Source organism: Equus asinus, chromosome 19 (genome assembly GCF_041296235.1).
Source record: "Equus asinus isolate D_3611 breed Donkey chromosome 19, EquAss-T2T_v2, whole genome shotgun sequence".
Lineage (NCBI taxonomy): Eukaryota > Metazoa > Chordata > Mammalia > Perissodactyla > Equidae > Equus > Equus asinus.
Genome location: NC_091808.1, coordinates 4,520,498 through 4,533,483, shown reverse-complemented (window position 1 = coordinate 4,533,483; position 12,986 = coordinate 4,520,498). Strand labels below are relative to the sequence as shown.

Genomic DNA, 12,986 nt, shown 5'->3' with positions numbered 1-12,986 from the left:
AAATTGCAGGCCATTTTAACATGCTTGCTTTTGTGGTGATGTTCATCAATTTGGGCGCGATACACAGTTGGTGTTTAGATGCATCCCAAGTTTGTGCTTTAAATGAAATGCACTTGAGGACTCAAATACTCTGATCTCATTTAACTGATCTAATAAACCTATAAACAGAAACAGGGATCAATAAGTCTGAATTATTTGGAGGATTAAAGAATAAGGGGAAAGAGTAAATCTTATAAGAGAAAGAAAAGACAGACTTCCACTCTTATCCTGGAAAAACATCCCATAACAGTGACTGGTGACAGCCAGGCCCCAACCCATAAGGAGTCCCTAGGCCAGCGCTAAGGACCTAGGTCATTAAATAACTCTCGAACATCAACAGGACAGGATTGAAAATATGCACCTAAAGGGAATTACCTCTAGAAACATCGCTCACACCCGGACATAAGGTTTCATGCATTGCGTCATGCAGAGTTTCCAAAACTTGCTCGCTCAATTCTGACAGTTCCTGGACATTCCCCACTCGGAACGCTGTGGCACTGTTGGACGCTATCTTCCCAACCTCCTCTGAGTCGATATTCCTCACGCCCACCGCGAACACTTTGACACCTCTCTGGGTGAGTGCCAGGCTCGCCTCCTGAGCATCCTCCACCGACTTTCCTCCCGTGATCACAAATGCGATCTGAGGGACCCTCTGATCCAGGCGGCTGCCCGCCTCTGGCACAAAGTGATTCAGCCGCAGGTGCTCGATGCCCACCTTGGTGTTTGCATGTCTCCCACCTTTGTAGACCACTTTGTTGATGGCGTCGATAATCTCCTGCTTGGTGGAGAAGTCCTTCAGGAAGAATTCGTCCGTGGGGTCAGAGTTGTACTGGACCAGCCCCACTTGGATGGAGTCTCCCCCTTCATAAAGCGTGTCCACAATTTCGGACACAAAACGGAGCACTTCCTGGAAACTGTCCCTCCGGAAATTGATGGAACCATCCAAGAGGAACACAATGTCTGCTTTCTTTTTTTCTAAAAATGATTAAAATGAAAGTGAGAGGAAATTTGGTTTCCACATTCAGAACATAAGTATACAAAATGTCAATTAAAAGAATTGAAATACGCCATTCCTATGACTTATTCAGAGTGAACACCTTTGCTCTATTCCGCGCCTCTGTAGTTCCTGAAATCACACCCCTCAAAACATTGTGCTAAAAACAAGAAGATAAATGATAAATCACTTAAACAAAAAGGAAAGGCGACATGAGACTTCAGTGAAACTGAGTCCTGATTATCCCATGCAAAAGGTGAAAAGCCATGGATTCAAGCATCCATGATCTCGGGTGTCTTAGGAAATGCCACTAACACTTTCCTTCTGGTCAGAAATAAGTGTTGATGTCTGGCAGGAGAGGCAGGAGACATGCTGGAGGCAGAGAAAGGAAGGGCTGGAAGAAACGTTGGAAAACAGGATGTGGTCCCCTACACCTTTGAAAGATTGTCTGCCAGCAGGCTGAGAGCTCTGTGGGAGTCTGCTGAAAATCAATGGCATTTGGGGGTAATTTCCTAAATGTGATCAATACTGGAGTAGTGAGGGGTAGGGATTGGCCAACTTCAAAGACGCCATCCTATTCTGAGAGCCAATGAGTCTGTGGTTAACCGTCAATGCACCTTTAAAGAACCTTCCAATGGGGCTACAGTGACCCTCATGGAAGCTCATGGAAGCCTCATGAAAGAATCAATGATCACATGCTTTCTAGGATATTTTTCCTTCTACAATTTCAACTGAATTATTTTTCCAATATTTAATTTCTAATATTATCTGCAGCAACAACCCCGAGAGAAGAAAATTGCTCAAATGAATGCTAATTACATTTTTTCAATTAAAAAATATTGATGTTACGCTCTGTAGTCATGAGTCCCACAGCTCATACCTGGCCGTGAGGGAGAAGGTGTGTCCACTCCTGGAGGTGCGGGAGTGACCCCCGAGGGTCCAAAGGAGGTTATGATCTTTTCTTCTATGTTGGGGAGCTCTCGGAACTCTCGCACCGTGAAGACCAGTCTCGGGTCATTGGTGATGGTCTGCAGCTCTGTTCTGTCGATGTTTCGGTCTCCTACCCCTAAACTCACAATCCCTGAGGAGCTTATCACCTGCGAATACCTGGAAATGTCATCCTGGGATTTTCCACCCAGAAACAGAACCAGGTGTTGGGGCACCCCATCTTCTATCCGGCTCCCAGCAGACTTGACAAAGAGATTTCTTGCCACATGTTCCAGAGCTTTGCCAGTGTTCAACGGAGACCCCCCTTTGAACCTCAGGCGACGTATGGCATCAAGCACGGCGGTCCGGGATTTATAGGTCTTCAGGTAGAATTCAGGGAAGACCTCATTGCTAAACTGCACAACCCCAATTCTCACTTTATTGGGGCCAATGTTGAGTCTTTGAACAATCTTGCTAATGAAATCTCGAATATGTGCGATGCCGTCAGGCCTCACGCTGTCAGAGCTATCAATTAGGAAGACAATGTCAGCAGCATCACTCTCAACAGCTGCAGATAAAAGAAAAAAAGGGGAAAAACTCAGTACACGACTGGTGCTCATTTGGTTTTTTTTTCTGAATTTCACATTATACAGTCATGCACCACACAATGATGTTTCAGTCAACAATGGACCGCACATATGATGGCGATCCCATAAGATTAGTACCGTGTAGCCTCGGTGTGTAGTAACCTATACTATTCAGGTTTGTATAAGCACACTCTATGATGTTTGTACAATGACAAAATCACCTAATGACACATTTCTCAGAATGGATCCCAGCCGTTAAGCAATGCGTGACTGTATTCTGAACTTTGCATTATATTGCACCATAATATTAACTAACACTAAAATTATAAGCCAATGTGCATGAGTTTATCTCTTGGGATTTTTTAAATTAATTATTAAAAATTTGACCTTTTTCAACAAAACAATTTTTGCTTCTTAAAATATCTTAAGTTCTCCAAAACTTTCTGAGTTTACTCTATCTTAATTTTGGCTTTGCAGTCTAGGTTAAAATGAATTTTAAAAATGTAAGCAGCATTTAGAAATTAATCCTGGATTTCTATAAACTACAGAATCATGAACTACCAGGAGGGGTTGAAATCACCCAGACCAACATATTTGTTGTACAAGAGGAAAGAGACAGCTGAGGTCAAGGTCCTCTCATCCAAGGTCACCACTCAGCTGGTGACAGCCTGGAGAATCCCAACTCTCCCAACAGACCAGCACATCTCCCAAGGTGTTTGACTCACAGTATTTCTTTCTGCTCACCTACCTCTAGCATTTATCCAAAGCTTTTACTTTCACTATTTCCCCTATTTTCTTTATATGAGTCCATTTTTAGATATAAAATTAATCAAAAAGTTCTGGGAAAGATGAGACATGTTTTCCTCTTAGTTAGAATTCTAGATACTTCTTAGGTGCCATTTTATTAAACTACTCACATGTTGCCACTCAACAAATTCAACCCGTCTTTGCCTCATAAATCATTGAGCTACTTATAACGGAAACACAGCACAGCAAAAGCTGAGCCAGTCATGACATTGAACGATTTACACTGAGAAATAGAAAAGCTGGCCCAGGATGCACACACAGGCCTTGGGTTCTCTTGTAGAATACAAAAGATTTCACAGAATATCAACACCAGAGAAAGCCACACTGTGACCATGGTGGATCAAGACAAAATTGAGGTCATGTTGTAATTATGTGTACATTGACAAAAACAAAAGCAAAAATAACCAAACACTCCCCCACCCATCCTGGCTAATAGGAATGATGTCTGGTTCTTTATCAATTAAAGATTTAGTTATAAGATTTAGTAAAATACCCAATCATAGAATTACTTCCACCTCTTGACAACATCCAATCCAGGGCAAAGTTCCATTTCCGTAAGCCTTCCTCAAAATCACCTACCACAAGCTCAGATCCTATCATAAGTCCTTCCTTAATACTGTCTTAACATATTACTGAGATGTCCCATGGTTTACCATCATGTGCATCCTTCTTCCCTGCAATAAGTGATGGACTCAACAGGTTCAATCACAGGTGTCCCTTTATTTTAATTTAATTTATCATGAGAACTATGGATCTTTAAGACTGTTATTTTTTTATGCCGAAAACACTCAGAGAACAACAACAACAAACAGTCAATCTTACCTGGAGGAGGATAGGGAGTACTGGCCAGGATCCGCTGTATCTGCTCTGAGGTTAGGGTCGTGATGGGGGTCAGCAGTTTCTGCTCCAGGCTGGGCAGCTCCCGAAAGGTGCTCACTGAGAACACATACTCAGGGCTCAAGGAGATCTTGACCAGCTCCTCTGGGTCTGCGTTCCTTGCGATAGTAAATGGTGCCACACCAAACTGCTTGAGCTCTGCCGCCGAGTCATCTACCTCGTCATTAGACTTCCCAGATGAAATGAGGACCAGGAACTGAGGGACACCCTCTTCAATCCGGCTCCCCAGTGGCCTCTTGAAGATATTCTTTGACACGTACTCCAGGGCACCCCCAATGTTGATCTGCCTCCCACCTTTGGGCCGCAGCCGCCTCACCGCGTTCTGCACTTCATCCTTGCTGGAATGGGCATTCAGCAGGAATTCCACCCTGGGGTCCTCGCTGAACTGGATCACTGCCACCCGGGTGGTGTCAAAGCCCACATCCAGGTAGTCAACCAGCCTCTCAATGAGGGTGCGGATGTACTGAAACTCAGGGGCAGCACTTTGGGACCCATCGATGAGAAAGACCACGTCCTTCTTGCTGCCGACACCTGTGAATCAAGCATCATCGTGGACCTCAACTTTGTTGGCACCAAATTCTTAGCATCAACAAATCACCTCCCGGTTTGTCACAGAATCGCCACCTGACAGGCAAAGTATCCTAATTCTGACTATTATAGTTAATATACAGTCCCAGAACTGAGTCCTGGCATTTCAGTGATTACAATCAGGGAGAAGAGGAGGAATCAGCAAACGATAAGGAAGAGTAACTCTGAGGGAGGCAGAGATTGGCACACAAAAACCATGTCTAGACCAAGGGGGGATGGTGTTTAATAAGGAGGGCATGTCAACTGTGACAGATGTGCTCATAGATCAAGTAAGATGGTGCCTGAGCATCGACCATTGGGTTTTGCCAGATGGAGGGACCTTAACAAGAGCACTTTCTATGGAATAGTGAGAGTGAATGACAGATTGGAGTGGGTTCAGGGAGGAATTGTAGCAAGTATAGACAACACTTTTAAAAGGAGACTGAGGTGCTAGTGGAGGGGCAAGCAGGGCATCAAGAGAGAGTTTTTACAAGAGGAAAAAAAGCAACATGTTTGTATCTTGAAAGGACTCATCCTTCCCATGCTCAGTGGAGAGCTGATGATGCAGGAGAGAGAAAACCTGCAGATGATGCTCCTGAGTAGGTGAGAGGAAGGCTACCCGAGGAAGCAGAGACAGTTCACCCTACAAACAGGAGAGAAGCTGACACATGAACACTGATGCTGGGAGAGAGCGAGAGGAGCTTCCGGAAGATCTTTTCCAATTTCCTCGTATTTTCTCAGTGAAATGGAAATCAAGACGATCAGCTCAGAGTAAGCTGAGGGAAGAGAGTGTAGAAGAAGCAGGATAGGGAGAAAGAAGGTAAAAAATAGTCCCTTTGAAGGGTTGGAGAGCGAATGGACTGGGAGTCACATTGTTGTAGAAACAGCCACTTGTATTTAAAGTAGAGAAGCCGCACATACACTATGACAATCTTTCCAAAGTGCCTTCTCAGGAACACTGGGACCTCAAGATGTGTCATAAAAAAGGACTCCTGCACTCAAATACATTTGGGAAATGGTGCATTCTCTTATTGTATTGGAGATACACAAAACACAACAATTGCGGGGGTGGGGGGCGGGAAGCAACCCTCACTTTGTTTATCCTACTATTTCCTAAATTTGTTTGATCTGGAACGCTTCAGAACATTCCATGGAAGTCTGTGGGGCATGCTGCGCTGTGTCCTGGACCCCAGCATGAAGGCCCCTCTCCATGGCCCCATGCCAGCACCCTCAGGTCTTTCACTCACCCAAAGGGCACTGTGTCCTGAGTCTGACTCTTCCCTTCCCTGCTCACTCTTCCCTTCCTTTATTCCCTGTCTTTTCCAGTCCCCACCCCATGTCCTGAGGCTGCAGATGGTATTCTGCAGAATAGGAGCCACAGGGAGCAAAGGCAAGGACAAAGCAGCCTCTTCACCACAGCGAACCTCCCCACCCGAGAGCCAGAGAAGGGAGGCCCCTGGTGGGTATTTCTGAAGGAGTGGCTATATCTGAGCCCCCTTCCTTCCCAGCAGCCAGGGCTCCCACCGTTTTTCAGTTCATTGTACCAGGCCTAGAAAAGGAGAAGAGAAAGGAGGAAATAGAATAAACTACAGTTGTAAGAGCCAGGTGGCCTTCCTCCCAGGTAAGACACTTACTTTTCAGCACCAAGCCAACTCAAAAGCAATCTTCACACTTTGGCTCTGTAAATACCAAGATTTCAGAGCTGTGCCACAGCTTTTCAGAGCACCTGTGCCCACACTCTCCGTGACCATGGAAGGCTGACAGCTGGACCTCCAGGGGCAGCTTAAAACTGATATTGAACTGTGTTGTCAATTAGATGACCTCTCCCTCCAGATATCTGCACAGAAGCCTTTATACAGAATTTGGGGCTCCACACTACAAGCCAAGCATATGCCCCTCTTTGAGACTTTCATTTAGCCAAAAACATGAATCTTAGCAACTCCTTACCTGGGCTGGTGGGAGGCAGCAAATCTGGCTTCAACCTGCTCAGCTCTTCGCGGCTGAGCTGGGTCACTCTCTCGGAGATGACCTGTTGAACAGTCCCCAGCTGTCGGAAGGTAGGAATGGCCACAGCAAAGTCTGGGATGAAAGAGATGGTCTGCATCTCCGTGATGTCGGCGTTCCCGATGCCAATGCCAATGGGCACTGCCCCTTCCCTCTTCAGGACCACCGAGGGGCCCCTCACGTCATCCCCAGACCTTTCGGCCGTGAGGACAATCAGAAGCTGGGGGACACCTTCTTCTATCCTGCTTCCAGCAGAGCGAATCAGGATATTTCTCAGGACAAAGTTCAGGGCGGCCCCAGTGTTAGGGGTTGGCCCACCCAGCAGAGTCAGCCTGCGTATGGCACCGACCACACTCTGCTGGTCCATGTATGAATTCAGGTAAAACTCGGGCCTGGTCCGGTCACTGTACTGCACCACGGCCACACGTACTCGGTCCGGGCCCACGTCCAGGCTCTCCACTACCCTCTGGACAAACTCTTTCAACAGAGGGAAGCCACTCCTGACACCCTCAGAGCCATCAATTAGAAAGACCACATCCTTTTCACCTGAAACTGGAAGGAAGACAGCCTCGGTGACTCACACGGACATAAGAGGAACAATTTCATACCGATTGCGCTGGGCTTGATAATGGGCCCCAAAGATATCCAATTCTGAATCCCCAGAACTTATGAAAAGGACTCTGCAGCTGTGATTAATTTAAGGCCTTAGGGGATGGGGAGGGTATCCTCAATTATCCAGGTGGATCCAGTATAATCAATCTGTGTCATTGTAAGAGGGAGACAAGAGGATTCTGAAGGAGAGAGAAGATATGAGGATGGAAGCAGAGGTCAGAGAAGAGAGAAGACGCTGTGCTGCTGGCTTTGAAGATGGAGGAAGGGGCAAGGAGCCAAGGAACGTGGACAGGCTCTAGAAGCTGGAAAATGCAAGGAAATGGGTGATCCGCTAGACCCCGCAGAAGGAAAGCAAATCTGTTGACACCCCGATTTCAGCCCAGTATGACTGGTTTTGGATTTCTGACCTCTAACACTGTAAGATAATGAATTCATTTTGTTTTAAGCCACTAAACTTGTGGTAATTTGATACAATGGCAATAGGAAACTAATACACCAATAGGTAGCCCTTTTATTTTGGAATTTTTCAATGCTCCAACAGTATTTTTGACTCGCAAAGGTGCACTCAAGAAAAAACGTTGAGGAAACAGAGACATCAGATGGCTGAGTCTGCATTAGCATTTTGCAGACGGGAGATTTCACATGATTCACTGTGAGTCACAGAGGATCGACAGGAAAGAAGGTAACCCAGATGTCTGATTTACAGTCCCAGACTAACAATGAATGGGCCCAAAAGTCAATGTAGAAGTTTTGGGTTCTCAGTTTTCAATCAAAAGGATTTTACATGAAATTAATTACTCTTTTCACTGCATTTTTATCAGCAAATATTAAGTAGTTAAACGCAAAGTCACACTAACATAAATTAGCAGTTGGAAATTCTAATACAGCGTTTAAGGTGGGAATTTATCTGCTTCTCATCACACCTTGTATTCTTAATGAATGTAGTGAGTGAATTATAATACAGTGATACCCACTTGAAATAAGACTGGGGGAAAATGAAAATAAGGACTGTTTTAGCTATAATGTAACCATGTTATGTGCCTTTCATTATGCATATAGTAAAAATAATGTTTTTTAAAAGGATTTTTAACCACTGATATGTCTAAATCTTTATAACGTATCTTATTATGAAATATTCTAATGTCCCTAAAAATAATCACCCTGATTCTCTTTTTTTGTCCTAGAGGAGTTAGAGAGTCAGTATGGAAAAAGAAAAGTCATATTCCAGTGTTCCTGCAGAAACCATCTCCTCATTTTCCATCTTCCTTGGAAACCAGAAGAGGGTTTCCATCTCAGGACCTGAGCCACAGCCTGCTGTCAACTCATGCATAGGAGAACTGGGATGCAGAGGCAACCGGAAGTTCTAAGCCATACCTGGTGTTGGTGCCCCATTTTGCACCGATTTTAAGAGGTTCACAATCTGTGGTTGAAGGTCGCCAATCTTGGGAAGTGACTCCGCGGTCAGGATAAAGGCAGGGGATGGCACTATCAGCTCTAACTCAGCGGGGTCTGCATTCTTGGCCTGGAATATGAAAGGCACCACCCCACTCTGTTTCAAGTTGAGTGCTGGAGTGTCCACACGATCAGATGACCTTCCTGCAACCAGCAGCACCAGAAACTGAAGGACTCCGTCCTCAATCCGGCTGCCAGCGGACTCCACAAAAATGTACCTCTGTGCATAGTCCAGGGCATAGCCCAGGTTGAGGGCTTTGCCCGTCTTGATCTTCATTCTCTTCACAAGATTCAGGATTTCGGGCTTGTTCTGGTGCTCATCAAAGCGGGACTCCACCCTGACATCATCGCTGTACTGAGCCACCGCAACCCGGGTCCCGTCGGGTTTCACATTTAGCTCATCGATAATCTTGTAGAGAAAGTCACGGATGACAGGGAACTGGCCCACCAGGTTGGCTGAGCCGTCAAAGAGGAACAGAATGTCTCGCTTGCTCTCTACAACGAAAGTAGGTTAGGACACAATGAGGGGCCGGAACATGACAGGCACCAAACTGACCAGCCCAGCATCACTAGCATTTGGTAAGGAGTTCATGAAATTCATGATGATCACTGTACCAGCAAGAGAAGAGAAAGCCTGCACCAGCTGTCATTAAAATGCCCCATTTTGATCAGTGCATATTTGCAAAGGACTCGAACAATTAGATTGGTCCACCCAATCTAGCATCGTGCCTAGTCAGCAAAGCAAGCCAATGGAAAGCCCGAGAGGGTTCCATTCTTGCATCAGGTGACAATCACTGTAGGAGAACAGACAGAGTTTTCAAGTTGTTATGAATAAAACTATTGAAAATGTCGTCCTGATTGTCCTTTTGCTAAAAGTTGACCTATCTCTAGTGACAAAGGCTGATGTGGATTAACCACCCATGGGTAACTGAGTTGACACATGTCTTCTCTAACTGGATTATCTTTTCATTAAATTTGAGGTTATGGGTTGGGACCCAAGATAGTGCCCATGATTGTTCTGTGTGTCAGGCTCTCTGTCACTGCTTTCCAACCTGCTGTGATTAGACCAAAAAAAACATGGACAAGAGCCCATAGAGGGCTATGAGATGTAATGTGAACATTATTTTTGGTTCAAACAATTATTAGAACTTTTTTTTTAAGCTGAGGAATATTTGCCTTGAGCTAACATCTGCTGTCAATCTTCCTCTTTTTGTATGTGAGCCACCTCTACAGCATGGCCACTGACAGGTGGGTGGTGTAGGTCCGTGCCCGGGAACCAAACCTGGGCCAGCCAAAGCAAAGCACGCCAGACTTAAACACTAGGCCACCGGGGCTGGCCCATTGGAACTGTTTTGATTAGTTTTCAATTGGCTCAGTCTTGCCACCCATCAGTGATGTGAGCCAGCCAGTGGATCTAATGCATCCATATCTTACCACCATATTAATATGCAATCATCATCATCATCCAGACTTCCTTTGCAAGTCATTTTACCTTCACATGAAGATGCAGCCTTTGTTGGGTTTATAACAAATAAATTTTGAGATATGGCAGATTTTCAGTATAAAAAAATCATATAAAGAAAATAATTTCAATCTTTAAATGCCTTCAATGCATACTCATGTATGAAAGACAATCAATCTCTCTCTCTCTCTCTCTCTCTCTCTCTCTCTCTCTCATTTCCATATGGATTTGTGCTCCAGAATCTTCACAGGGCACTGGGGCAAAAAAAAAAATCAATAAATAAGGCTTCTGAATATAAGGTGGGCTAATAAGGCAGAACGTAGCTGGATTTTCTAGTGTTTCTTTCATTAATGAACACCCTTTAGGCAGTGAATCTAAGCTTGCTGGTACAGTGTCTCAAGCCTCCATTCAAAATACTTCAACCAAAGTGAGCCATCGTCTTTCTACAGTGCACCAGGGTCTTGAGTTCAGATGGGGCCGCCTGCCCGCAGGGAGGTGGCGGGGGAGAGAGGGAGCCCTGTGCGGTCAGTCGGGGAGCTTTACCTGTCTGGGCGATGGGAACTTCCTCCACATCTCCACTAACATATGTGGTTAGGGGCTGAATCAGCTGCTGAGGCAAAGCTGGCAGGGAGCTGAAATCGTCCATGAGATACACCAGGCTGGGGTTAAAAGCAATCTGCTCGAGCTCTGCCTTATTCGCCTGGCGAGCTCCCACACAAAAGGTCAGGATGCCTGCGCGTGCGAGGGCATTGGCAGCTTGCAAATAGGAGTCCTCAGACTGCCCGGCTGTGAGCAGGAGCAGGAGCTGCGGGACACGTTCACGGATTCTGCTGCCTCCAGCTTCGGTGAAGTGGTTGGCATGGACATAGCTTAGGGCTGAGCCCGTGTTCAGGCCCGACCCCCCCTGGAGCTGCAGCTGCCTCAGGTGAGCAAGCAATTCTGCCTTTGTCTGGTATGTGTTTAGGGAGAACTCCGTCACCGGAGTGTCACTAAATTGCACTAAACCGACACGAATATTGTCACTTCCGACATCAAGGCTGTTAACTATGTTCATTACAAAGTCCCGCACATAAGGGAAATTGGTCTCTCCAACGTTGGACGATCCATCCAAAAGAAAGATGATATCCCTTTTGTTTACGTGAACTGCAGTGGAGCACAGAAAACAAGGTGAGACATACACAACCCCGGAGGGTTTCTCATGTGTGCCCGCAACCTGTGCACACATGCCAACATTCAGAACACAGAGAAAATCAGTGAGGCAAAGCACATCCATCTTGTAAAATATGGCAGAAGGCTGCATATTTTCCTCTAGTGGCAGCTGGTGTCTGTGAGGCATATTCATAGCCAAGTTTACGAAACCAAGTTGACTCACAGAGAGACGCAGTGCAAAGCTAGAATGTTTACAACCAACAAAAAGGATGGGAATCCTTGAAATAAACATTTCTTTCCTGAAAATGAATTCTGCACGAGTACTGTGCCTTTCTGGACTGCTCATGGTAATGACTGCGGTCACAGCCAGGTTTACATGTGAGACACCGTGTCCTCTGGGGTTCACCTCTCCAGAGAGATTCCCACTTATGGATAGACTAGAAGTGTTAGCCCAAGTAAACCTGAGAACATGAGTTCCTTAGGGCTAAAAAAAAATTAATAAAATTAGGCTGTTCTCATCTCAAAATAGTCCTAGGACTGCCCATTTGTCACTCTCTACTGGTCTTCTCCTCTCAGGAGTCATAGCATTGCCATGCAATAATCCAACCCATGGGAGTCCCTCCAGGGTGAGACGACAGGGATCACAAAAACACCTTAAAAACCAAGAGACTATGTACTATGCTTGGCTTAGGTTATACACGAGAAGAATCAAAAGTATAATTCTCAAATTAGAGTGTTTTTCCCAACACATTTATTATGTGTTCTTAAAATAAATTATTTACCATTTCTTCCCTAGTGTCTCATTAAAGTTTAAACCTAACAGCTAATTTTATCCCACGTTCTCTCAAACTGAACTTTGGTTATGAAAATGTGGATTAGAAGTTTTAAGGAAAGAAAAGAAAAAGAGAGAGGGGGCGTGTTTAGAAGACCAGAGACCCTTAGAAGAAAGCGTGTGTCCATGCAACATGGACCATGCATTGCACAGGCTTCTCGTGGTAAAGTGTGTGAGGCAGAAAAGCTTGTTTCCGTGAGATTCATCTTCATAAGGACGGCAAATTGTACTTATTCGATTTGTAACCTCATAGACCATTATAATGTCTTTAAAACTCATTTTTCACTGATAATCATATCAAATGAGGGATTTGAAGAACCACTGGGTTTCTGTCTTCATACCCATTCATTGACTATGCTTTCTCATGGAAGGAAATCACTTAAAGAGAGAGGAGAGAGGGTTAATGTTCTATGCTGGCCAGGTTTGGGTCATTGAGAAGTGGACTCAGGAAAGGAAGAACCAGGCCACATCTTGGTGGTGGGAGGAAGGCTGGACAGGAGTCACAAGAGGCGACAGAACTCTGGGACCTGATGAGAGATAAGAACTGAGAAGTGACCTCCGGGGCCAGAAGCTTGGTGGCCCCTGGTCCTACAGTCTAAGTCAGACCATCCTTGTTTTATGAAATTCGAAGTCGCACAATTCCTATCGTATGACATT

At 45.2% G+C, this 12,986-nt stretch overlaps 1 protein-coding gene across 11 annotated transcripts in view; it reads right to left on the bottom strand.

The window, feature by feature from the left end:
• COL6A3 (collagen type VI alpha 3 chain) overlaps positions 1–12,986 on the bottom strand; it is an 84,268-nt gene that overhangs the window by 39,538 nt on the left and 31,744 nt on the right. For 6 of the 11 annotated variants that reach the window (XM_014842778.3, XM_014842780.3, XM_044751164.2 and 3 more), the window contains 6 exons: positions 10,892–11,491; positions 8,809–9,381; positions 6,766–7,374; positions 4,177–4,782; positions 1,914–2,528; positions 415–1,014 (listed from right to left, as the gene is read on the bottom strand). In XM_014842778.3, coding sequence (XP_014698264.3) covers positions 415–1,014; positions 1,914–2,528; positions 4,177–4,782; positions 6,766–7,374; positions 8,809–9,381; positions 10,892–11,491 — 3,603 coding nt within the window. The remainder of the gene's footprint in view (positions 1–414; positions 1,015–1,913; positions 2,529–4,176; positions 4,783–6,765; positions 7,375–8,808; positions 9,382–10,891; positions 11,492–12,986) is intronic. The other 5 variants (XM_014842779.3, XM_014842783.3, XM_044751165.2 and 2 more) reach the window with 1 other exon arrangement.